The 27,990-nt window shown below is 37.9% G+C and overlaps 2 protein-coding genes across 6 annotated transcripts in view; both read left to right on the top strand.

Annotated features, from left to right (window-relative positions):
- The window catches only part of LOC149919106 (uncharacterized), a 278,061-nt gene that overhangs the window by 246,278 nt on the left and 3,793 nt on the right, over nt 1–27,990 (top strand). The gene's annotated exons all lie outside the window — the stretch shown is intronic.
- Nucleotides 231–27,990, top strand: FHL5 (four and a half LIM domains 5). Of its 5 annotated transcripts, none has more exons than XM_090135986.1 (7): nt 231–690; nt 1,058–1,089; nt 16,928–17,087; nt 19,364–19,538; nt 21,626–21,795; nt 25,040–25,226; nt 26,426–27,990. In XM_090135986.1, the coding sequence occupies exons 3-7, from the start codon at nt 16,929–16,931 to the stop codon at nt 26,572–26,574; spliced, it is 840 nt and encodes a 279-aa protein (XP_089992112.1). In that variant the 5' UTR covers nt 231–690; nt 1,058–1,089; nt 16,928; the 3' UTR covers nt 26,575–27,990. The 5 variants fall into 5 exon arrangements, with proteins under 5 accessions (XP_089992112.1, XP_089992111.1, XP_031467188.1 ...); XM_090135985.1 differs by having other exon boundaries at nt 232–690; nt 16,920–17,087; XM_031611328.2 differs by having other exon boundaries at nt 232–819.

Here is a 27,990-nt window from a genome sequence, read left to right as displayed (position 1 = left end):
AGATTTGCCAATTTTGCCAAAATCTTCATATGTTTAAAATGTTTCCTTCTTTCTTCTGCCTGTGGAACGAAGCAGTTCCCACCCACTTGACGTTGTAGACTAAATGATTTACATGCATTGGCTCTTGGTGGTGGAACAATGTGCCTGGAGGTTAAAGCAGTTCATAAGACAAGAGGCCATCCTTTTTTTTTTTTTTTTTTTTTCACTGCTTAATTTCAGCCTACTCCTTTAAATGGATGCAATATTCTTTCTCTTGGCTAAAATTGGTTAGAAAGTCTTATGCAAAGTATATGCTCTGTGTACTTCATGTATGTAGTGGACTGCCTGCAAAAGCTATCTGGTCCCTCTGAACAGCAAGAGATGACTGATTTGAAGTAGGCCAGAACTGAGGGATATTGAGGGAGAACCTGTTAATGCTACAGATGGTAATGCCTTACAAGCCACTTCCTGTGTAGTGGAAGGGAGAATCTGTTCCAGCCCAGAAATTGCTTTAGTAGTGTCAGAGGAATTCAGCCCAGTCCCCAGAAGTCTTTAATTGGAGAAGTCTTTCTCCTGCCCATCCACCCCCATTTCCTGTACGCAACAGTCATAGGTTAGTAATCACAACTTTTTCTCTTCTCTGAATTACAAGCCCAAGTGAAGTCTTTCGGATTCCTTCTTTGTGGGCCACAGTGTAGCTGGGGACGAATGGTGATCCATCATTTTATTTTTTCTATCTACAGAACAGTTTAAGGGTTTTGATTCTTGAGTTTTTAGCAGACGTACCTTTTTCTTTTTGACAACTGGCTGAAGTATGTTCCTTTAGGATCCTCCTACACAGTATGTATTTGCGATTTGTAAATGCACTATGTCAAAAAATGATTCAGTGGTGAGGCAGCGAGCTATTTGCATGTCATGAGGTCTCAGGGAAACAAACTGACCCTCAGCCTTCTTCTATCCAGCCAAATTCTGATGGGACCCTCAAATAGCTCTGGCAAAGTGTTCTGTTTCTTTTGGATTTGATGAATGCTTGTTTCTGTGAAGACGTGTAATTATTTCTTCCTCTATTTTGCTGCAGAAGTTACCAGGAGAAGCAGCATAAAACCAAATGTGAGTATTGAAGCTCATTTTCTTTACTCCCTTTACATGATAGAACTGCAAATTTGAATGGCTACTGCTTCTTTAAATTATATGCAGAGCTACGCATATATAAGAAATGTTTGACTTTATGTACCAGAAGAGAAAGCACACTTTTTCAGATGAAATAGTTTTTGTTTTATGAACTGGCTCACTCATGAATGTGGGAGAATGTTGTTTGTTTTTTCCTTTGTCATGAGATGGGAGTTAATTCTGTTTACTCCAAAGAACAAGCCAAGAAAATTGTATAGACTGTTTCCTGTGACATTTGAATCATTTTTATCTTTTAGCAAAGCTATATTTGCTATCACAAGAAAAGTTGCAAAGTAGCGCCTTTTAAAATCAAATTGCAAATGTTTAAAGTAGTGCCTGGTAAGTCACAAATAACATCATTGCCTAACATGGAGTGTTCTTGATTTTTCTTTGAAGTAAAACCAGTTTCCAAGCTGGTGTTTCTATCAATATTTTATCTTGTTGTGGAAATTATGTAGCATCTCAAAATTCTGTAAATTCTGTATCAGTAGGACATTTTCTTTTTTGTGTCATATTTTTATGATATAATCTTGGTTTGGAATTTAAAGGGGAAGAGAATTGAAAGGCTATACCATTGCCTACTGAAATTTTGCTGGAAATGTGTTCCTGTATTACAAAATTAAAAAAGGAATATGGGCAGTAGGGGTTTTTAAAGACTACATGTATTAATTGTACTGATACTTGATTTCACAATGGCGACCTTTTTTAATAAAGATTAAATTTGGAGGAAACTATCAGATATTATTTCAATTTTGGTAGTAGGAATGCTGAAAATATTTTTGTCAGAAGATCTGTTTTTACACTTGGAGCTGGACAAAAACTCTCTTATATTTAGAAAACAAGTTTCAGATGCATTTGTTGTGTTTAATATTTTTCTTCCATGAACAGCTGACATTTCTAAAGTGCTTTAACAGAACAGGACAGATTTGATGTATTAATGTTACAACAGATTGCTGATGGACTTGTTATGCATATGATTGCAGTATCACAAAAGTCACTTTGATTCACACTTGTGTAATTGGTAGAAACTTGAGGTGACATACTAACCTTCTTGAAAGATTAGAGCCGAATGAAAGCAAAAGCTACTTGAAAGAGATTCTGATCTGTTGTGACCAGTGGTATCTCCAGGTTATTTGCAGGCAATCACGTTTTGCTAAGCGTGTTTGGTTGACTTGGTAGGAAGTAAGTTCTGCCATAAAGCAATAAGCCCAGCTTCCTACATATCTTTTTTTCCATGCCTGAGTTTTCCTTCTCAAAAATGTTTAAAACTTTCCATATTGCCTTACCATGAACAGACAGAAGCGTGAAAATCTTCACCAGCATGCTTCCTAATGTCTGAGCTAGAATCAGAAGGTGAAATCCTGACCCTGCTCAGATGAGCAGTCCTCCTCTCAGCTAAACAATCGCTGGATTCTGTCAGACTTTTATATTGCCCAAGGAGTAAAACTGACCTAAGTTTTTCTTCATGTTTTCCAGCCAATTAAGAGTAAGATGATGTCTTATGTCTAATTCTAGGCTGTTTATGATGTTTATGATTTCCAGCTCAGCTTTTCTATTAAAATCTCTAGAGACAAAGTTGGGGAATTGGAATAAGGAAATGCTGCTGGCATTCCATTTGTGGTCCTGCAGTGGAATTATTAGTCTGGGAATCTCCTAGTTTTAGATAAGAGGCTGTGAGCTTCTCATTTTATACATTTATATTTTCCAGTAAAGTGTAAGAGGAATGAAGTAAGGATAGATTTGTAGAAATACGTAGACATTACTCCAAAAACAATGAACTGATATCTAAAAATAAGTTCATAAAATCCCATGACATAAAAAACCCCATGACATAAAATTCTGTAACAGATGTACTGAGGAACAAATTATTACAAAGACTAACTTATCTCTCTTGGTTGTCTCATGATAATGACTAAATTAAGTTTCTGCTCGGAATCACCCTGGAGAGGAATTTTTCTCTCTCCCTTAACTATAAAAAGTGCCTTGTGAGTTAGCCTCGATGGGCTTAGGTTAGCTTTTGTAATATCCCTGTTTTCCTGACATTGAACCATGTATCAGCTGTTATCCCCTTCTGTTTCCCTTTCTCATATTAAGAAGGCTTACTTTTTTTATTTTACTTTATTTCTTCCATAACATCAGGTTACTTTCCCTCTCAGCCATGTTTGCCTTCAAGTTTGAATTTGTTCTAGGTCCATATATTAGGACTGGTAAATCCTTGCACATCTCAACATATTCCAGATAAGGCAGCCTTTTCAGATCCCTTAAGTCATAGCTGGCATGGGAGGCTGACCACCTGGCAACTTTCATATAGTGTTTTCACCATCCCAGGCCAGTGCCATGACTACATCCTGACAATCAGATTTGCCTCATGGCAAAGCCATGAAGACTGGCTGCACGCCTTCCCATACCTGCAGGTCTGCTCTCTGATCTCGAGCAAGTCTCACAGCTGTGATTTAGGGTTACTTTTTTATCATTAGAAAAGCAGTCTGAAGTCTTTGAAAAGAAGATTGAAAAATGTCAGAGAATTAAGTTATTGTTCTATTGATCAGAAGCCTAACAGTGTTAGGTTATACATGCATATACGAGGAAATGAGTCTTTCACAAGTGACCTCTGCAATTTCTAATTCAGCCACACCATAATTCAGTTATGTGTTATAAGACATGAAATTGTGGCACAATTAGAGCTATGTAAATATCTGGATCGAGGATGCTATTTGCATGCAAAAAAAAAGGGAGATGATTAGAGGAAAACTGTCTTTGTTTAATTTTCTGTTTGGAAATGAAGAGCATAAGAAACATTTCAAATTAAAAGCTAAGGATGTTCTTTTTAACTGCAGCAAGAGAATTTTTTGATGCATCTATTCACTGGCTTTCAGTTTTTACTGAAAACATTTACTAAGTTTACGGTAAGTTAAAGAAAAGCGATTGAAACTTATATTTGTTCCTTAAAGGTTTCTGTTGCTTTTTGCTACTCTGCTGTCTTAGAGCTGACTTATTCCCCATCGCTGGTTAGTTACAGATTCTGAGCCTCATACCCTATTGAAACTGGTGGTTTCCATTCCTACTTTGCTGATTTGATCATTTGAGTCAAATGCTGACTGTCTAAGGTGTTCTGATAATCTTTAGCTTTAATTTTCCTTCAGTCAATATAGGACAATCCCACAGTGGATTCAGAATTTGGATAGAATGTATTTATAATCATAGAAAAAAATATGAAAGTCATAGTGCCAAATAAATTAAATAAAAAAACCTTTTCACATGCCAGAACATTACAAAAATCCCAGCAGAGCAGTAACTGAAAGGTCAATAACCTCACTTCATAATAAAGAAAGACAGAATACCAAGATCTGTTCATTTCAGTGTCTAATTTTAAATCATTGCCACTTTTAGGAAGATAGACTATGTTAAAATAGAAAGAAATATGTCTAATGTCTGGCACAGAGATCGGAGGGCTTAAGAGAAATTTTAGGATGCCCAGTAACATAACTGCTCTGAAGACCTTATCTACTAAGAAAACAGAGCAGGTAAAGAAAGAGGCATAAATATTTCAAGTACCTGGGAAAGACCTTACAGTAGGTCATTGGCAGGATGTGAAGAAAACCCAGAGCTGAGAGCAGTCTGTTGCTGCTCACAGGGTATGAGAGCTGAAGTTAAGATAGAGTATATGATGGCATCAACTCTACTTTGTTTGGCACAGTTATCTACTCAACAGCTCAAATCTTCAGAAAGTCTTCAATTAACATTTTTATTCTGATTAATGTCTAATGCACAAAAATACATATTTAAAACAAGAACAACAACAAAAGATAATCTCTACTCAGTCCTAGTAACAGTCTTTTATTTTTCCTCTCTGTGAAGGACGAACAAGAAGCCACAGATGCATGCTTCCCTGAAAGGCCATAGTGAGCTGTTTTCTGGAACTGAGCTTTTACCCACAGAGTCGTTTACCCTTTTGCTGTGTTGAAATTAAGTGTGCTGTCTTACTATCAACAGAGAATATGTCATAGAAGCAAATATTTTATTTTTTGTTTCTCAAGTCCAAATAACTGCAGCCTCCACTTGATGCACATGCATAGATATAAACTGGTTCTACAGTATGTTTAAAACAAATACTGGGCAGAGCAAAAATTAATCATAAGAAAAGCAACCAAGTACTATGCCATAATCCCACATTGCTAGTCAAATCCACACACAGCCACAATGTAGTACTTTGTCTTGGCCTCCTTGATGCAAATGTTGAAACCTTGTAAGTGAATTATGCCTAGCACTCACCAGTAGATACGAGAACACCAACCCTAGCATACAGAGTTAAAAACTTAATCCAGAAAAATATTAAATCATCCAATTTGACATCTACAAATTGAGTGAAATTGTTCAGCTATGGTAATTTATATATATATACAGGTGTTCCTAGGGTCCTGTTTCAAGACAGAGACCACTTCCATGTAACACCTGGAAGAGAGAGACTTAAGAACATCCACAGTGTGTTTTTCTGGCACCCTTTCTCGCCATCTGTCACATTCTATAACCAATTCATTGCTATAAAAGCAACAGAATTCAAAGTGTACACATCTTCAGATATTCCCCAGCAGAACAGACCTTTTATCATCTATCCACCTAGCAGGCAAAGCAATGTATGCATATGTATTTTAATCAGCCTGCATTGTTATTACATTCTTCTATTCCAAAGAGATTGAAATGTAGAGAATTATTGCTGGTGGTGCTCACAGCAATGCCTCTGTGTTAGTTGTCAGTAGTGAAGAGCACATAGGCACCCCTTGCTGTTGTTGGCTGCACTCAGCGCGCTCTTCTGCCTGATCCTGCCCTTTGGGACTGCACAGCTTTCCCCTGAGGAAGGTCTGTGGAGGCACACCATAGAGATCTTCTCTGCAGAGAGGAGACTGCCTTAGCAGTGGTAATTCTTAGTACCACCTATGTAACATGAACGGAAAGCTGCACATGCTATGCTTGCTGTTGTCACCTTTTCTTAGGCTGTGTACAACAGTGGCCTCACAAACTGACCTATGCTCAGCAGCCCCGAGCTTATCTGCAGAACCATGTCATCTCTGTCTTCAGGCTGTTCGTTGGGCCTAGAAGTGTAAATACGCAGGAATAATGGTAATGGAGGTATCTACCAGTGCTCCTTACCAGTAGACTTTGCTCTTCCTAAGCTGTAATACCACCTAGCTAATGGCATCTTCTAACACAACTAAAATCAGAAACCTAGACTTGGTTCATTTTGATATCATAATCTTATTACAAAAGCAAAGAAGCTCCATTTGTTTTTTTCTTAGAAAACTAGGTCAGGTACAACTGAGACAGAAAAATAGAAGGCTGTGCTGCTCCAGCAGCTGCTGTCTTATCATTTGGGGGTTCTATGTTTGGGTTTGGAGGGATGAGGTCCTTTTTTTTTTTTTTTAAATCAAATAAAGAAAATATTTTCTAATTTTAGGTTGCTTTAAAGCTTATCTGGTGCTCGTCCTTTACGTATTGCTCATTTTATTTCTTAAAGCAGTTCTAAAGTAGGTCACGGACTTTTAAGGAACCCAGTTAGCTAAAGTGTTAGTGAGTGGTAAGTTGTTGTTACTTTTTTATGAGGATTTTAATTCTTGTGATGTCTCTGTTCTCACAAGTTACTCTCCATCCTCCTTCTGTCCCTGAACTAAACATGAGGTAGAGGAGCTCCATTCCCTGCAGTTGATGCATCTGCAAAGAAAAGATGTGACCAATCTATTTTTCAGATCTTGAAGGCTGCAGGCAGCAGCAATGCTGCCTACTGAAGCTCTGTTACCTCTTATTAGTAACCAGGCTGTTTCATTTCATGGTCTGCAAGCACCTCGCTGCTGCAGTAGCACAGGCAACGCTGTCTACAGATATTGCTTTCCCCAGGTTAGTCCCAAAGGCAAGAGTTCTGTATTTATGGGCAGGCATGCTCCTGTCCTACAGTGTTGTTTAGCGGCTGCTGTTCTCTGGGCATTGTATAAAGAGCAACTAACTCATAGATTCACTGAATATCTCAAACTGCAAGGGACCCACAAGGATCTTTGAGTCCAACCTCAGGTTCCACACAGTACCATTCAAAATTCAAACCCTATGTCTAATACCCCAAACACCCCTTGAACTCCAGCAGGTTTGGGCCATGACACTGCCCTGAGCAGCCTGTTCCACGCCCCCTGCCCTCTGCTGCAGAACCATCACCTAACCCCCACTGCCCATCTCCCACAGCTCCACGCCGTTCCCTCGGGCCCTGTCGCTGTCACACAGAGCAGAGCTCAGCGCTGCCCGTCCGCTCCCTGTGAGGAGCTGCAGCCGCCATCAGGCCTCCCCTCAGCTCCTCTGCTCTTGGCAAGCACTTCCAACATTGGCAGTTCTAGCACGGATCAGTAAGAAGTGCTGCTCTCATTTGCACACTGCAGATGAACTAAGCAGCATAATCTCTGGTCAGGACTTCAGCATGGCTCTTCATTTTTAACTTTCCTTTTTACTCAAGCACTTTTAAAGTCATTTCTGCAATCAAGAGACAGTGGGTGAGAGGAAGGCAGGAAGGGGGGCTGAGGAAGCCAGGCTGGAAGGGTGGAGGGAAGAATTTGTTTTTGCTGCTAGAGACCAGCTGTGACTTCAGTTCTTACCCTGACCACTTCAGCCCCAAATTATTAATGCTTCTTTTTCAAAGCTACGTAGTACTTTCATATATTACTGTTTCCTTGTAAGTACAATATGTTTTTCTCTATGTTCCCACCATTTTAACTGAATATCACCCAGTACAAAGATCCTTTTTTCCTACCTCAAACTGATCACACATAGCTAGCTAGCTATAACATTTATTATCCCAATGAAAGATTCGTTTTCAATCAAAAATAAAACACATGCTTTCAGTGAAAGATTTTCTGCTGAGAATTTGAGGTATTTTTCACCAATATCTTTCACTCAAATTTCACTTTGTTGAGTCCTACTTTTCTAAAACAAACAGATATTTTCCATTATGTTTTGTTTATTCACAATATTTGCTGCTAAAATACATCAAAACTTGAAATAAAATTATTAGACCATTTTCTGTCCAACTGAATGCAAAAATCCTTTTTTTCCCCTCAAAAATACCCCAGTGCAATGACTTCTTAATTTATATTAGTTTTGGAAGCTTATAAATGCTCAAGTTTCAGAGCATGAATTTAATCCTCTAAAAAGGATTAGGAAACGTTCCTCATGAGCAGATTGTTGCCATCTTGCACAGGGTTTCTTGCATCTTTCTTAGGATGATTTTGCCTGCTGAACTGACAAAAGATATGTGTGCTTATAGTGATTTCACATTGCAAAATTATTTTTAGATCTGCTTTCTTTTAGCTTAGAGACAAGAAGGCTCCAGGGAGACCTCATTGTGGCCTCCCAATATTTGAAGGGAGTGTATAAACAGGAGGGGGAATGTCTGTTTACAAGAAGAGGGAATGGTTTCAAACTAAAACAGAGGAGTTTAGATTAGATATTAAGAGGAAGTTTTTCACACAAAAGGTGATGACGCACTGGAACAGGTTGCCCAAGGAGGTTGTGGATGCCCCATCCCTGGAGGCATTCAAGGCCAGGCTGGATGTGCTCTGGGAAGCCTGGTCTAGTGGTTGGCGATCCTGCACATAGCAGGGAGGTTGAAACTAGATGATCATTGTGGTCCTTTTCAACCCAGGCCATTCTGTGATTCTATGATTCCCCTGCTAAATTCTGCTAAGAAGTAGTGTAGATGTTGGTACTTCAAACACTCCCTTATTTTTGATTGTTCCATACGAGACGAGCTGAGCAATGCTTCTCTGCCTACATTTTCTTCTGAGCCAAGTTGTTGACACACTCAGGATGACTGAAGGCATCCAGACCTCTACATCTTTTCTGTAGCCAGGTCTGCATTAACAGCTGAAATTTAAAATAACAGGTGAAGAAAAGGAGTTTTGTCTTGCACCAGCCTGCAACACTCCAATTAACAGAATCTTTACTGTTGCAAACAAGATACCACAGACAAGTCAGTAACTCCTTCCCATCAGAAAGGGCTAAGGTTTTGGGCCATACTCAGAGCTAAATATCATGCTTCTTGACAAAGGACATGCTGATCATATTTTACAGTAATAGTATAAAGTAGTGTCAGTCTTTCCTAATTTCACACATGGCTGGGACTTGAGAATGCTGGAAGTGATACTTCCCTGCAGAAATGCTGAATCTACTAAAAATGATTACTGTTTTTTTTTTGTTTGTTTGGACAGAAATTGTTTAAAATCACCAGTTTCCTCTGCCATTTCCTCTCTAACCAAATGTACACAATTCCACTGAATACATTTTAATTGGGATGGACTTAGAAACTCTGTTTATCAGATTTGAAATATTAAGAAATATTAACATTAATGGTAATTAACATAATTGCTTCTCTACTTTTTAAATCCTAGTTGCCTATCTTTGAAATACCTTACAAAATCTGTGCTTCAAGGATATGGGCAGCAAAGCTTTAGACATACATTCAAATTCAAGCATTCCAGCTGAAAGCAATTGCATTTCTCTTGTGTTTAGACTACATGCATGTCTGGCTTATACATGGAATCACAACAAGTCATCTACAGGAGACCTTTATTCCTTTTATGGGAATGACCTTGCTCCTTCCAAACACTCAGAAGGGAACACTGAAGTTTTGAGGACTGTTTTGCCTGCTGTTTTATCATTTTGCCTGCTGTAGGCAGGGGGAGTGGGACTTGATGATCTCTAGAGGTCCTTTCCAACCCCTACAATTCTGTGAAATTCTGTGAATTTAGCAGTGATAAACTTTACTGTTTTCCATCACAGAATGTTTGAGGTGGGAAGAGACCTGTGGAGTTCATTAGTTCAGCCCCATTCTTAGAGCAGAGTCCCATAGAGCAGGTGGCCCAGGACCTTGTCATGTTTCATGTTGAACATTTCCAATGAGGGAGACTCTACAGCCTCCCTGGGCATTCTGTACCAGTGCTCTGTCACCTGCACAGCACGAAAGTGCTCCTGGTGTTCAGAGGGAACCTCTTGTGCTGTCATTGGGCATCCTGGAAAGATCCTGACTCCATTTTCTTTGCACCCTCCCTTCAGATATTAATAAGTATTGATAAGATCCCTCCTGAGCCTCCTCTTCTCCAGGCTGAACAGTCACAGCTCTCAGCCTGTCCTCATCACAGTAATGTCCCAGTTCTTCACTTATCTTCTTAGCCTTTCACTGGACTCTTTCCAGTATGTCCATGTCTCTATTGGTGTCTAGAACTGGATGCTGTTTTCCAGGTTTAGTCTTACCACTGTTGAGTAGACATTAAGGATCCCCTCCCATGGCCTGTTAGGAATACTATTCTTAATGTTGCACAAGAAGCTGCTGTTGTTCTTACGTGTAAGATCACATTGCCAGCTCAACCTGTTGTTAGCCAGGACCCCCAGATCTTTTTCTGCAGAGCAGCTTCCCAGCTGGGTGCCCCAGCACATCCTAGTGCATGGAGTTATACCTCCCCAGGTACAGGGGAGATATATGTTGAATTTCATGAGTTTCTTGTCACCCCATTTCTCCACCCTGTCCAAGTTCTTCTCTAAGGCAGCAGGACCACTTGGTTTATCAGCTACTCCTCTCAGTCTTCTGTCATCTGTAAATTTGCTGCAGGTACACTCTGTCCCATCATCTAGGTAGTTAATATAGATGTTAAGCAGTGTTTGTCCCAGTGTCAATCCCTGGTGTATCCCACTTTATTTTAAACTTGCTCCTTTAATATTCTACCTAAAATTCACTAGTGATTTTTCATCTACATCTTAGGTTCATGAATGCTCTTGGAAGCTGTGAAACTCAAGTCAGTTAATTCAAAACAGTCTAAATGTCTATTAAGCATATCATTCACAAGCTAATTTGGGTATAATTCTTTATGTGGCCCTTTTGTGCCAGATGCAGTCCTCAGACTTGTGGCTAATTACGTACAGCATGCCTGAGAATTCTGGCAGGATTTTACACAAAAAGGCACACCAATATGTGACTGAAATATTTTGTGGCTTCATTTGATTCTGTAAATCTGACAGTAGCCATAAAGGGCTGAGATTCACAGTGAACATAGGAGAGTATTCTGGCTGTACCAGACTCTGAATATCTTTAAAAAAGTATATGTGAGAACTATTTCAGAAAAATAAAAGCAGTGATCTAAGCCTTAGCATTAACCTTACTTCCTTACTTGAATGACTGCTGTTGATATTGACAGCGCCCAGGAATCTGGATTTATGTTTCTTAGTAATAGCCAGAGACTGGAATCAGTACTGAGCACTCCAGCACATCATCTAGGTTTAATTCTATGTCCAGTTGGCTACTTTTCTGTCTCCTTCACTGGACAAGTTAAGTGCTGTTGGTGAAAGTTCTGTGGCTGAATTTGAGGAAAAATACCCACCTTGTTGTGTAAGTGCAGGGGCAAGGCCATTCCATAGCCAGCAAGGAGAGCCTGTGAGACACAAACTAGTCATGTCTCTTCTGCAACAGAATTTCTGTATGTCTGTGCAATGGCACACCCTTAGTCCAAGCCTTTCCACTGCTCTAGTCTGCTTGTTTGAAGTTTGAGAAAGTTGTAAATTATGTTACAGTGGGATAAAGGACAAGTTTAGATAACTAACACCAATGTTTGAGTTTGTATGGTGTAAACAAAGCAGACAGCAATACCAATTAAGGAGAAAATTGGAGGATACTTGTGATGCTCAGTCCCTGTCTTAAGACAGAACTCTTGCCCTTATCACTCATGGTCATAGGGTGCATAAACATAGTATAATGCAGTATGGTGTTGGTACTAGATAGCCTCTCAATAAGCTGGTTTGTTGAGATATTCCACCAAATCGGTGTCACTAGTGGCCCATGAAGCACTGTAGTCACACTGGTACAGTACAGCCCTGGTCAGCTGCCTGTCTTGGCCACTGGCAGCAGAACTTCATCAGTGATTGCTCTGCACTCACTTCAGTGCTTCCAGGACTTGACTTTGTGTTACTGTGCTGTGCCACAGCAACAAAACAGCTTGTGCAAAGCTAATGCCTGTGTCTCTGCTTTCCTGTACCTACATGTTTTGATATGATTTGTGCTGTGTGCCCCTGGTTTCTATTGCTTCTATACCCATTTTTAGAAGAGCAAATATTCTGGCATGCTGAACACCCCAGCATAACTTCTGGGCCAAACTGTGAATTACAGATACTCTTGTGGAGGAGAGAAAGATAGGGTATTGCTAAAGCTTTGGACGTACAATATCCATTTATTTGTCCTTTAGAGAATGTTGGTTGGTTATGCTTTTTTGGGTATTTTTTGTTTACTTTATTGTTTTTTGAGGGATCGGGACTTTTATTAGGTCTAGGAAAACACTGTTAGAAACTTTCATATATAAAATAATGGTCTTGTTAGAAACTTTTCCTTATAATGATGTTGTTGGCTTTATAATGCAGTTGTAGCCTTGAGTCACTAATGTGTTTTGCAAATGTATGTAATGAATTATCCAGCAGCTTTCAAAAACAAAACAAAACAAAACAACAAAAATGGGGAAAATGAAATCAGAAAATACATGCTAATAAGCAAAAACATGTTTCAAGATGAAAATATGTACTTAACTGAAAATAAAACAGTGCCTGAGTTGGCTTGCAGGGGTGTAACCGTCATAAGGGATTGATTTGTTTTTCTTATCCTTCAGTGTTGTGACAATGATTTATTTTGCCATCATTTTTCCTTCTTTATGACTGTCTCAGAGCCCTTAGTATGCTCTTAAGGAAAAAATGGTGCAGTTGAATGGCAGGCTTATTTAGATCAGGAAATAGTGCATTAGGATTTCCTCAAAAAATATCTTTGTATGTATGAATAGATGTACATAAGTACGATCAACATTTCTGTTCTTTTTTTGTTTGTTTGTTTCTATAATCTAAAGTGTATTAATATGTATTTATGGAGAATATTAAGTTATTAAGACATATATTAACATTATGGCTGTGGTTTTTAGCTCCAATGAGAAAACCATCATTCCTTTCATAATGATCCTATATTTAACTGGTTTTCATGGACTTGGCAATAATTTTAATATGGTTTTCTTTGCTAGAAGACTTACAGTATCCCTTACTTATAGAAAACCATCTGAGTCTACAGAAAGTCCCTCTCCTAATTTTCTGTAGCTAAATTCTATCTTCATCTGTTGGAACAGTGGGCAGATGAGCCAGCTCTGTTGTTTTATTTTCATCTGCTTTATAATTTATACCATCAGACTGCTGCACTCTCAGATCTGACCCCAGGGACATCAGCTGCAAGATCTTCACATCATTGGCAACATCCTCTATGTCTCTAGGACTACCCTAATGCTACAAATCACAGAATCACAGAACAGTAGGGGTTGGAAGGGACCTCTGGACACCATCTAGTCCAACTCCCCTGCTAAAGCAGGTTCCCAACAGTATGTTGTATTGAAATCACATATCTGTGCCTATTGTCTGTGTAAGAATCAGCTGTACTTCAGCTTTGCTCCAATCTAGATAACAAAATCATCTTTTCCCAAGGAATGAAGAAGTCACAGTCTTTCCCTATGCCTGGGACACGAGAGGGCAGCTGGAATGCTGGAGTCAGCTTTTCATTCCATGAGAGTGAATAGCACCAGACCTCCAGAGATTTCTTAGCTGACCTTCAAAACAAGAAGTCTAGCTTCCAGCAAACTTAAAGTAAACATATTTCTCTAGAGATTAGGATCAAAGCGCAAGAAAAACATTTTTCTTAACTACGTGGTGCTTGTAACATTATTTATTTATTGCAGCAAGGGTAAGAGGAGCTGGGGGAGATGAGATTTTTTTTTTTTGTTGCATTGTCCAAGGGTAGAAATAGCGAACAGAGATGACCCAGACCTTTGCCAAAAGATTTGCAAAAATAATCATTCTTTCTCATACCATCTCTGCTTCATTCCCAAACATGGTCCTATTTCATCACGGTCAAACTCTGAAGAATTTTTCTGAAGAAATTTTTTCTGGACTTGAGTGCTTTACCAGAGGAGCAGCTTAATCATACCTCAGTTCTTGGTTCTGGTCCTGGGGCTACTCTTTTAACATTCTCTGGTAACCACTGTGATACATAAAACAACATTACTAGGACTTTGTTCCCATATCAGTATAGGCTTTATGGAGGATAGCTACATTACAGATTCAGAAATGCTTAGGTATTAAAAAAGCACATCTTGTATAAGCACATAATCTATGCTTCCTGGAATAGATTGGCCTGGGGAAAAAAAAATGAAGAGAATAACTTTTTGAACAAAATTGTTCAGTTTGCATTCTTTTCAATAATGTGAAATCCTATTGCCATTCATCAGAATGAAAAACCAGAGATGTATCTGTAAATATATGAAATTATTTGTTGGTAAGCTTTGTGGGGGAAAAAAAAAGAAGGACTGTAAGTAACAGGTAAGTTCTTCATACATGCTCTGTTAGGATTTTGCTGTTATCACTTTTGGACTGAGATGGAACACAGTTAGGAAGCTGAGGTACTGATTCAGCAGAGAGGAAAGTGGAAAGGTAGCGCAGTGAAGGTAATCCTCAGGGACAGTTCATAACATTAATTCCCATAAAAAAAAGGAATGAAAGTTATTCTGAAATCCAGTTTCAAGCCTGTCCTACAACTTTCAACACAGAGTCCAGTTAGCCACAGGCATTTCTTCTTTACTGCCTCTGTAAACACCAATTTAGAAGAATTCTCCAATATAGAAATGAGCAAAACTTAACCATGATCCTAGTGACAACTAAGTGATCATGCACTGAATTACTATACTGTGCCTGGTTTTAATAGTTGAGCTGATACATGTTGCTTTCTCTTATAAGTTAGTTAATTCTTTGCACTCAAAGCTCTATTTGATCTTAAGGAAATGGGAGTCCATATCCAAGTTCTCTTATACTATTATCCCAAGGATATCACAGAAAATATATCTGTAATATTTTTAAGCAACCACATATCTAAGCAAGCGCTGATTTGAGCTGCAGATAATTTGACTTTCTTACTATACCATGTCTAGGTTAGCTCTAAGATTTAGGGCAGTCAAAAAAAAAAAAAAAAAAAAAAAACAATAAATCAATTCAGCTGCAAAGATTTTGAGCTTACAGGAACAACAAGTTTTCCATAGCTTGTGCCAAATGAACAAGTCATTACTTTTGCATTATAGCTTCTCTCCCTGCCACTTTTTCATAGTTTTACTGCAGCCCCTTCAGAAATAGGTTAATAAATTCCTTGACTTGTGCTTTAATACCAGTAGAGACATCCAGTAACTGAACGTCTCATAGTTCAAATTATCATCTAAGCAGAAATGTAGAAGTTAAATGCTTTTTTAAAGCTGAACCACGGGTATAAAACGTCCAGTGAATGTATAAAACCAAGAAAGAGCAACTTACCCTAAATGGACTAGATGTAAGCTCTGTGGTGCTAAGTGCTCCTGTTTTTAGTTAATATGCTTCTCTTCCTTTGCAGCTGGTTAAGATAAACTTGCACCATTAGTCAGTGTGCAAAGACTTCTGCCGCCCAAAATCACTGATATGTCAGTATTTTAGGAAACCTTCCCCAGTTCTCACATCCTTGAAAATTTATGATTGCTGGCACTGAGTGCAGTGGCACTTGCTGATGAGTTTAATGAAGATTGCAATCCAATGAGTCCAGCAGATGTTTCTGGGTTTGCTTCACTGGGAACTTTCTGGTTTCTTCTTCCTTCATTCCCAGGAATCTAGACCCAATTTTAGCAAAGTGCTGATGATCCAACCAGCAACAAAATAACTGAAGTCTTCATCTCTACAATCCTCAAAACAGTCAACACTGCAGATCTATAAGCTGCTGAAGTTAGGATGCTTATCCAAGCTTCTTTAGCTTGGAAAAATGAAGGATGAGAAATTCATACAATTGGCTCTCAGTAGATTTGTGATATTTCCTTCACTTATCTGGCACAGAAATCTCACAGTATTTTGTCTTTTCCAACTGTGAACCTGGCAATACATAAACATGTAAGAAAAAGTAATCTTTTCCAATAAAAACAAGAGGAATTCTCTTGAAGTTACGATTTTGTTTGGATTTTAGTTTGTTTATTTATCTTTATATTTTGCTCTTGGATACCTGGGGGTGTTTTCATTGCTCTACATACATTGCTACAAAATGTTAACAGGACAGCTGGATCATGCAAAAAAAAAAAAAAAAGAAAGAAAGAAAGGTTGTAAAGCTTGGAGTTCATTGTCTTCTTTCTGCTTGCTTATGTAGAGATGTAGAGATGTGGCTGTTTTGAAAATAAAGGGGTGAACAGAATGACAAAAAAGGCAAAGAAGAGCCCAGAAAATGCCACAATGTGCTTGCCTCTTGCCTCTTCTTTATGGCCTTTTAACCCCACAGTTGGATTAATTTTTGAACTCTCATTTATCCTTCCATCCCTAATTTCGGGATACACCATACCTCACAGTCCAGTACTTAGTGCTTATGATGGCATATACAGAACAACTGTGAAGGCATCTTCTTTTTCAGGTACCTGTCTTGTCAATGTAAATAACATTCAAGTAAGCCAAAGCAACTTTCTTGCTTTGCATTATTTAGGTAACACAATACATAGTACAAATCATTAAAGACTATTGTTTTATTATGGAACAACTCAGCACTAGAAATCCAGAGCAAAGAACTAAAAAACAGCCATCCTAACTTTCATAGGTAATGCACAATTGCTTATTATCTGGACAAAAAAAAACTGTCATCCATTCAATTACATGGTTTTTCCATCTTTCCAAACCACGTGGAGAACTCCAGAATGACCAGCAATCACTCAGACTGCCATTACTGCCTGCAGTCTCTCCGTGGAAGGAAGTATGCATTAAAGGAAGAAAATGCTTATTGTGTTAGATGCTATGACAGCCTATTTGCCAACCCCTGTGAGGAGTGCAAGCAACCTATTGAATGCGATTCCAAGGTAAGGATTTAACTTTCTTGTTCTTTGTTAAGTTATATGTCAACCCCATTTCTTTAATGACTGATCCTATATCGGACCTTCTGTGTACTCCTGAGCTGGTGGAGGAACCTGAGCATAGTGATTGTGCACCTGTGTACAGCAGAACTATTTTTCCAAAATTAGGAAATCCAGATGAGAAAATCTGCTTGTACATGCACCTCAAGTATCTTCTATGTGGTATGTGCATGGACCACATCTGGATTCCATCCCTCACCTCTGCTAGTTATCAGCAGCAGAAGCTGACCAGTGCTTGAGGGACTTTTGGGGTGTTGATATAGTTCAGTGGATTAGGTTGAGGGAATTTTTGGAATTTCTGAGAGATAGCCATTGGAAAAATTGTCTTCAGCTATTCTGCAAATTACTTTGACTGCAAATGCTGACATCAAGATGTAAAGAAACAACATTTATAATTCATATTTTTTGTACTACTTTTGGAAATGAGGTATATTTTCATTTTAACTTAATTTCATGCTCACCCTGTTTGTCTCTCAGATGAAATATGAATGGCAGTGTTTCTCAGCTTGGCTTTCCATTTACTTCTACTCTTTTTGAGAATAAGTATTAATAACATGAATTCCTCTGTGATCTTTGACAGGGTTTCCAGCACCCTTTAGCTCAATTTACAGCCCTTTACACTTACAATTTTAAAAGAAGATGAAACCTCTTGTTTTTCTGAGTTCAGTTTGTACTGCTCACCTTCTCCCCATGCTCATTTTGCTTATGTTCTTTTGAAATAAAAGAACCTACGGAATCCCACCACTAGACCATGTCCCTTAGTGCCACAATGAATGCTAGATCATAAAGTTATTAAAGTAAATCTCTCAGGAGATCTCCCCAGCCAATATAATTTTGGTTTTCAAAGTACACTGTCTGAGTACAGCTCAGTTCCATGAAGGCGTAGTCAAAGAAAAACATTGATATGGATTATGACTGTTCTCAAATGCTCGACAGTGTTTTTCAGTTGCAAACTTGTATGCTCCAGTCACTATCAGCTGGAGAACACGTACCCTGAACTCACTAATACTACTTTTACAATTTAAACTTTCGTAAGTGGCAGGACTGGCAATATAAAAGGTCACTAAATAAAATCTTGTCTTCAGACAGAGTGGAAGGAAAAATAGTGAGAAAAAAGCAGGGGTAATAAGACAGGAGTGTCACAGCTAAAGAAGTGACCCACAGAGGTCTACAGCAGGTTGTCCAACTTCTGCAAAGCTGCTAGAGCTTGGCTCTCTTCCTCTCCCTCTTATCCATTTCTTGCCTCTTGTGTGAGAGACCATTTTCTAAAAGGTTCACAGTGCTAACTAAAGGAAATGAAAGTTCTCAACACTCAGCAATGCCCAAATGAACCCTGGTATGTATTTCATTTCTCGTGTTAGCATTTTAAGGGGTGGGGAACTGACAAAGTAGAAAAATGAGATTGGCTTTGTGCCTTTTTGTGCTTCTTACTTATAAAGAAGACCTGGAAAGGCCTGTTTAATTTTTTAAGAATTTTTATGTTTCTTGTGATACATTTTCCCCTTGTATTTTCTAACCTTGGAAAAAAAAATAATTGATGCTTTCTTTTTTGTTGTTGTTTAATTAGTAGTGGAGGCCTCATACTTATACTGCTAGCTGTTTCATCTCTTAAGCCTGCTGAGTCTTAAACAAATATATTTCTGCCAGTTCTTTTAGAGGGAGTTATATTAGGTGTAAACAAAAGCAATGATTTTTTAATACGTGTCCTAAGAACAATTTTGTTCTCAATTAATGAGATTTTAATTGCTTGTTCTCTGCAATAATATGATCTTTCTTTAGTGTTATGTAGAGTCAGCTGGAAGGAAAAGTAGTAATGTTAAAAAATACATGAAGTTCTACTTAAAAGTCTGTAGAGAATATGCTTCTTGTCAGGAGGTCTCTGCACATTTAAAATGTTAATTACCTGCTTCTCCTTGAAGGCCAACAGTAAAAATATATGCTGGGTCTTCCAATATAAACATCGCTCTGATGTTGCATGCTGAGGGACAATTGCCTCAATTGCCTGTGCCAAAGCAACTCCTAATGGCCTAGCAAGGGAGTTGCAAAATACCCTGACACAGTGACTTTGAGCACTAATGCTGCCTTTGAGCACACCTGCTGGATGCAACTCTTGAAGTTGCCATTGCAGTGCTCTGCATTTTTCTCTTCAGTTCTGGGAGGAGATGAGGGAAAAGAACACTGTAAAGAAATGCCTTTATTAACATGCACTTACTTTCTCCAAGGATCTGGCTTACAAAGGCCGCCACTGGCATGAGAGGTGCTTCAAGTGCACAAAATGCAGCCGCTCTCTGGTAGAGAAACCATTTGCTGCCAAGGATGAGCTCTTGCTCTGTACTGAATGCTACTCCAATGAGTATTCATCAAAGTGTTTCCACTGCCAGAAGACCATTATGCCTGGTAAGACAACAGGGATCCTCCTGTGGGATATGAAACTGCATTTTCAATTAAAATCACATCCTCAAATAGCCTAGCTACAACTGTGCAGTTTGCAGGACTGCCACTCCCTCCTGCAGCACCCTGCTGGCAGCAAAGACAGGCAAGGCAGGCCCTCTGGTCTAGCATTGGCAGGACTTATGAATCTTTATAAAGAATATTAGAGTTCAAAATAGAATAAAATGTGCTCATGCTGTTCCCTTGATTCTGCCTGCAGTTCTTAGGAAGTGCATCCCACTGTGAGTATAGGTGGACAAACAGCTATCATCAGCAGGTGTGTGAGCTAGACAAGAGATCTTCATTTTGTCTGTCACGTTGGCAAGGCCTTGAGAACCAGAACTAGCTCACATTCTTTATAAACCATTTCTTTTACACAGAAATACTTTTTACTTCAGTTGTCAAAACACTAAGTTCTTTGTTTTCAAATAATTATCAGTATTTTTACTACAAAACACATACAGATTTGTTTACAGCAGGTTTGGCACCATAAGTGCCAAAAAGCAATCGCTTGCCAAGGAGAGTGAGTCCCAAACTATTGGAGCAGTGGACTAACCTAAATCCTTAAGCCTTTTTACAGATGATTCATATAGCTCCAAATACCAGCAGCAAACTGTGTGCTGTGGTCCTATGATTACTAGTTTGGGTCATGAAGAATTATTGTCTTTATATAAATACTAGATTACTGATATCCTGGTTCAGCCTGTAGCATTGATACAACTATGTACTTTCACACTTGTATTTATTTTCTTCTTCATCACAGGTAAAACTTACATTAGTGGAAATAAATGTTGTAGTAATACAGTTGTGTTCAGTGTAGGGGTGACATATTGCTTAAAATGTGGTATATTGTTAGAAGAATGTTGTCTAATAGAGACACACCTTGTTAGATGTGACTGGAATAACTCAGAGTATAGAGGGTTTTTTTGTTTGTTTGTTTTTGCATTATTGTCCTCTGGTATATATCCTCCTTGCAGGTTTTGTTTCAGAGTCTAGGAGACTAAATCCTCTCAGCAAGTGTTCAGTACAAGAATCAGAGGGCAAACAGAGAGCTGAAGAGATGCTAACCAGTTTCTTCTTCTTTAGCCACTGACTCTTTAGCTTGCTAGGTCTGTGTTGAAAATACTCTGTAGGCAAAGACAGTACATTTAGCCTTCAGATTGCTAGGAGGCAGCTGCAAACTCTTTATGCTGGAATTCAAACAGTAGGTTCTCTTTCCTTTAAACCTACATCTAGGAAACAAGTTATCTAGGAATAATCATTTATAGCAGTAATTCTTTTCTTCCTGTGGAAAGGATGGTAAATCACCTGGCATCCCTCTGCGCAGGCTGATGCCACTGGCAGGGGAGGAAGCTGCAGTGGAGAATCACTTAAGTATCATTCTCAGACATATGTGTGTATCTTAAGCTTAACAAATATGTGTTAAGGAGTAGACTGCACCTGTACACAATTTAACAGCTTCTCTAGTAGATATTTAACTGAGAGACTTTCTTTTGGGATTGCATCTGTCCTTGCACTAAATCAGAGCAACTGGCTGAATATGATTTAAAAAAAGAGCCACTGAACTAGAATGAAAATGATGAGTTATAAGAAGAGACATGGTAGATTATAGAGATACTTTAAAAACTGCAGCTCAGGCTGGATAAGATAAATAGTGCAATTATAAGTGAAAGAAACTTAGTTTAAAGAAGATAAAATACATTAATATTTTTACTAAACATTCAAGCAAATTCACATTTAATTTACAGAAGTGCTATGTACCTAAACATCACATCATCACTGAATGGTCTGAGAGAAACTTTGAGCAACTGAAGCGTATAACAGGGCAATAACTCTAAAAGAGTCAAATAAATAGAGAATAAAAATCACATTTTAGGCACCCAGCATGTCCTTTGCCTCATGATCATAGAGTACTGAATGCGTTCTTGAGATTAGCTACATACTTAAAAACATGGAGGATAATAAAATACTAAGAAAGAAAATGAAAAATGAGACATTTAAAGCCTTTGTGGCAAGACTGTACCTGGGAGCATTATTTGTGTTGATTTTTGCAGGTTCCCGTAAAATGGAATTTAAGGGCAGTTCCTGGCATGAATCCTGTTTTGTTTGTCAGTATTGCCAGCAACCACTGGGAACAAAACCACTGATCACCAAAGACAATGAGAATTACTGCGTACCCTGTTTTGAGAAACAATTTGCTCATCATTGCTACTCTTGCAAAAAGGTAACTACAATAGAAAAATGAAAGCATTGCAGTGTGCTACCATGTTGTTTTCAGTCAAGACCAGGTTGTCCAACAGCAGTAGTACGCCAACAAAGACTCTTTCCACAATCTATAACGTGCAGGTTTAAAATAACCTCTGCAAATTCATAGTTTTATTCTCATCTGGAGGTCTGAAATCTGGATCAGCATCACACGATGGGTAAAAAAGAAAATATCATCAGAGCATGTAAATTCTTAGATTAGCTCTCTTCAAATATTCTGTAAAAGGGCTGAAGATAAGAAAGAAAAAGGGGGTGGGGAGTTATCTGTTGGAGTTCTTGAAGACAAGTCACAGCTAACTGAAAGTTCAGACTTCATGCTTAACAAGCTTTAACAGAGTAAGAACATAGCTTTTTACCCGTTTACTTACAGTTTTGTCAACATTGCACATTTTTAGTGCTTTACACTAAACAAAACAGAAAAAGCAGGGGAAAATGATCTTGAAATCAACAGAACCTCTTATCAACTACAACTATTTGTAATTGCTTTTAGCTCCTTTTCAGGAGCACCTGGGGGCTATATTGTCTGTCTAATGGGTATTCATACCACTTGTTTTAAAGTATTAAACGTTGATGCTCCGATTAGAAGCCTGTAGTCTTTTTCATCAGTAGAGCTCTCAAGGCATTTAGGAGAGGACTTGGGAGAACATAATAAACTTAAGCTCCCCTGTCTGATTCCTGAGTTGTATGGATGAAGTTTGAAAGCTTTAATAATTTCTTTTCTGTTTCAGTTCTTTAACCAGTTAACTTTCCTTGTTTAACTTTCCTTGTTTGTGGAAATGTTGGATTTAAGTTATGGGGATAAATACATCAGAAATTGTGGTGTGTCTAAGTAGCTCTGTAAGACAGGTCCTGGCAATAGTTTAGGTAATCAACAGAAAAGAGATGTGCATTAGTAGCAAAAATGATGTATCTGTAGTTAGTGACTTTTTGGTTCTGTGCTACCATATTTCTAGGCAGTGGCTACCTCTGTAGAAGCCATTAACTCTTTTCCTGAGAGCAAATTTATATCAAGATTCATAAATATTGGTATATTAATACTGGAGAAACAGAATACGGCAAGGGTATCACACCATCTGACTTCAGATCTCAAAGAAAGATACCTAAGCTCCTTAGTGAAGCAATATTACTCATGGAGGATGGAGCAGCATTATGCAAAATGTTTGGTGAACTGATAGGACAAGTCGAGTCCTCCTTCTGGCATTGATATTGACTAGTGAAAGCTGGCTGTGTCAGTGTTTGCTGTCCTCTACTATATAACTATATATATATTCTATATAATAATAAACAGGTTGATATAAACTTGTTTAGATTTGCAATAAATTTATTCACAAAAGCAAATCCATTGGGGTTATTTTATTAATGGTTGTGATTTTTAACAAAGGTTGACATTTTACAGAAAGTTGTATAACACCTTTCTTACCTGATAACGTCTGATCTTGCCTTAATAAACATGCCTCTCTTTATATTTGTCAGATCAGATATATTTGCATGCATAATCAGCCACCTAAGCCGAGGAAAGCATTCAGTCTTACCTCTTTGCCTCTTGAAATGTATCAAGCAATAATCAGTTTAAGTACTGTTTAGCTATGGTAATACAAGTCAAGTTTCCCAATATTTTAGAATGCAAAGTTTCTCCTTTGGGTACCAGAATGCTTAATTTTAAATGAGTTTATCTTTCTTCTTCCAAATACAAATATATCAATTCATCTCTCCTTCAATTTCTTGTGTTTTAAAATTATCTCAAATTGATGAAAACACCCACTAATCTGATTCTGTTCTCTAGGAAATTGATTTAAGCTGCTTTTTATGACAGAATTTTGTTTATTCTTTAGTATCTATGGTCAAAAAAAGAAAAAAATAAAAGATTTCTCTTCATCAAATTACTTATTTCCAAATTTTTATAATATTGAGCTGTAAATCTCTTCCTCTAACAAAAGTTTTTAATTTAAGCAAAACTTGCTGCCTCTTGTTTGTTTGTTTATTGTTTGCTTTTTATTGTTTGTTGTTTTTTTTTTCCCCCCTTTGGTAGCTAAACTTTAGAAAGTGTGTCTAAATATTCCTATGCTACTATATTTAGGCATTAATTTGCATTAAATGATCACATGACAAATATAGTAACTCTTTTCCAAGTTTATTAGAGAGATAGAGGTTAGCAACATTTGTATGAAAAAAATCAGGATTTGCTTCTTAAAAAATCTAGAAATGCAAACAGACTACATGCATGCTGGCTAAAATAACTTTACTGTATGAAATTGAGTCTGTCCCATAAATAAGAACTGAGATCAAAGAGATTGAATTGCTGAACTGAAATCCTGAATTTTGTGCCAGAAAAAGACGATATGAGATTTTGAGATTTTAATGGAAAGGCAAATATGTGTTAGAAGTAGCCCAATACTAGAATACTAACATCTTGACCATTTACATTTCTTATTGTCTGACATCACCCAGTATTATTCTTCGTGTTCTTGAAATTGTGCTTTTCCAGAGAAATTTTGTGGTGCCTTTATTTTTATTTCATTGTTTACAGCTCCTTCTCCTCTTGTTCCAACTACACTCATTCATTCACTCTCATGCATGTGTCTTGGCAGTAGAAATACCACCTTACATCTCATTTTATTTCTAGAAAAATTCCTTTATACAATCTCTGACAACTTCAGTGAAACCTATAAGTGCTCACACTTATAAAAGCCACAGAGCAGCTGAAAATTTCCCCCTTCAGATATAACCAATAGAGAGCTTTGAGTGAGTTGCAGGGAATTATAAACTTGATGATGCTGACATATGCCAGTCTTTTTTCTTCTGACAGTGTAGAGCTCCTTTTAGTCTCATTTCCACTTCTTTACTGCCTCTTTCCTCCTACATAAAATACTGCTTGAGTTTCAAGACAGCAAAATGTCAATTCCAGTTGGAGGTTAACCCTCATCTCAACATCAGTTTTATCAGCTACTCTCCATCACTGAGAATTGTATGAGTATGAAGAGTATGCCTGATGCTCAGCCTTTACCCAGAGTTTTGTAACAGGACAACCTGCTATATTATAAACTTTAAGGTGTGTACACTGGTATGTTCAGATCAGCTGCAGTGAGTCATATTGAGATGACCACACTGTCTCTCTTATGCATATTGTAAGAGAAAAAACAAGTGGAAGGACTTATGAAATACTTGATAATCCTTCATGATCCTTTGTTTCATTACTTTGCTAGGTAATAACTTCTGGGGGAGTGGCCTACCACGACCAGCCTTGGCATAAAGAGTGTTTTGTGTGTGCTGGATGTAAAACTCAGCTGTCTGGGCAAAGATTTGTTTCCAAAGATGAGTATCCATACTGTGTAGACTGTTTCAGCAAGTTTTATGCTAAGAAGTGTGCTGCTTGCAAGAAACCTATTACAGGTGAGTGTTATCTTTTAGAAAGGTCTAGATACTGTGGAGTCGTAGTTTGCTCTGAAATCAGATGTTTAGTTTAAAGAACAGCATTAAAAAATAGTCCTGTCATAATTACAGACTGAGGGAGTTAGGTACTACAGAGGCCTCACCCCATACAATGTAGTGTCTTATTCAGAAATACTGATTATATGTTCCCTGACTATTGAGTTCTTTTATGTGCCAAACATTCTTCAATTTACCATTTTCTGCACTCAAAATCATCCCCAATAATGCATTCTTTTGATTTCAGAAAAGACTCCTCCTGAGACAATACATACACACAATTCCCTTATGGCTGTAATTGGGTTAGCTTTGTTTTTAAATATAAATGTGATAAAACTGAACGTGAATTAACTGCCTGCTGATCAGGCACAGCTGTTATGTTGGAGAGCTTGCCAAGCAACAAAGATTTATTGCATGCATCCCTGTGTCCCTAAATGATTTGTAATTAGACATACGGGTCAGTAGTCCATGGTAGCTGAAATTATCTGAGACCATTGTCTGCTGTTCTGTATTATGTTTCTATTATGTGTGAAGTCAACTCTTAAAAAGCACTGCCTGACTGATACAGGTGCATGCTGCATATGCAAATGGCAAATGCATAAAGAAAATCATTGTTATCCAATCAAATGGGCATGATTTTGCTCTCCTCCCCCTGGAAAAAAAAATACACAAACAAAAAACAACAGATAACAGCACAATTGTTTTATTTCAAATACTCATTAGACGAATTTAGTGATCTGATAATTTCTCAAAGACATTAAGATACTTGGTGGAAAAGGCTAAATTTCAGTGTCATATAGGAATGTGTATATCTTTGCATTGCAGATAATTTTCATGAGAGTTTTTGGGAAGGTTTGTAAACCTGAAGGCACATTCTGGTAAACTCATTCTGTTCAGAATACATAACAGGGTTTGAAACCAAGCAAGCAACATGTAGCTTAACATAAATTAATTGTCATTATCTTTTATGTTTTGTATCACTACCTTGCAGTGTTTTGTCTGGTTCCTTTTTTTTTTTCCAGGTCAGCTAACAAACAGCACTTCAGACTATGGATTTTTGTTCATTTGTATGAACAACAACATGATCACATTTCAGGAAACAGTTATGTTTCTGAACTATGTCCAGAAATGCTGAATTTACTTCCTCTCATAATCTTTTTCAGCTCTTGGAGGTGCCAAATTTGTCTCATTTGAAGAGCGTCAGTGGCATGAAGAATGCTTTATCTGTGCAAGATGCTCAGTCTCACTGGTGGGCCAAGGATTCCTCACCAAGCAGGATGTGGTCCTTTGCCATGAATGTGGTTCTTTGTAGTTCTGTGGAGAGCTATAAAGATGCATTATTCTCACTGTATAACCATTTAGTTTGTTACTCTGCAGTAAGAAAATAATCTAAAAGGTGTATCGCTTACTTAGTTATTCAAGTGACTTTCCAACAGCAGTTTAATTCCATCACAGTTCCGAACTGCTTGTTATAAAAATAAATAGATAATCAGCCACATACTGCCTCAGAAAACAGTGCAGAAAAGATTAGTATATATTTTAAATTTAACTGCAGTATGTTTCTCTTTGTAACACACTGCACTCTGCTGTTAGAAACTTTACCTTTCATTTCCCATGAACCAAGGAGATGTATAGAAAGTCTGTGTGACATATGTCTAGTTATGAGACATTAGCATTGCAAGTGAGGAGAAGGTACATGTACACAAAGAGACACCAAGTCAGGGAAATCCATTCCAGCGCCAGAGAAAGGAATAAAAGGTCTTCTTCCTCTCTTTATTGATATTGTTGAGAGTGCTCATCAGAAAAATAGAATTTCCAATAACTTTATTCATCCAAAAAACTGAACGATAGGTCCTTTCCCACAAGTGGTTAATTGCATTTTATTTTTCAGGCATAAATGTTTTAGAACACAAACAAACCCTTTTATTTTTATTTTTTAATCTACTGTAAGAGGTACCAATTGCCTAAGGTTGGATAGTGGTAATGTATAGTTTCCAATATCTAAAATGATTTAAAACTCTGTCTCCATTATCTTCTCTAGACCTTCAAGTGCACTCTTAAAATATAGTTTCTCTTATTTGAGGCAAGAGCCACCACACAGTTGTCCCTTTAAACTTACATTTTTCCTCCCTTCAACAGTCATTTGCCAGCAGTCAAAATACTGATAATGGCTTTACCGTTTCTGCACTGCAGTCTTTGATTCACAGTCTACTCCTTTTCTTGTAAATGTCTGCTGTCTGTAGCAGGCTATCAGCTGTTCAGAGCCAATATCCATTCATTCTGCCACATGCCAACATGCATTTGCCAATATTATGTCAAGAATTTGTAACGTTGCCATCTCAAGGTAGGCAGTGCTCACATGTAGTACAAAGCATTAGTTTCTCTTTCCTCTGCTCAAGCTATATGCACACTATATGTTACAATAGCCTGACTCATGCTGCAGTATCTCTCCCAGGCCATGGTGTAGGGTTCTGAGCCTATTAGAAGTGGTTTATTTCTCATCTCATTATTCCCTGTCTAAAAATCATTCTCTCGACTCTGACATTGAATGCTTACAGTTATTTGGCTGACTTGAGAACGCTTTATTTGTACTGAATTACGTAGATGCTGCTTCAGGTAGAAAAAGTAGAAAAAAAGAACTTGTAAGCGTAGTTGTATAGCAGTGGCATAAAATCAACAAGTACATAGCAATCTGTTTCCCAATCAATAAAGTATTAATCTTCTGCTA

This window comes from Phasianus colchicus, chromosome 2 (genome assembly GCF_987193195.1).
Source record: "Phasianus colchicus chromosome 2, bPhaCol1.hap1.1, whole genome shotgun sequence".
Taxonomy (NCBI): Eukaryota; Metazoa; Chordata; class Aves; order Galliformes; family Phasianidae; genus Phasianus; species Phasianus colchicus.
The sequence above is the reverse complement of the archived record's forward strand: the minus strand, read 5'-3'. Positions and strand labels throughout refer to the sequence as shown.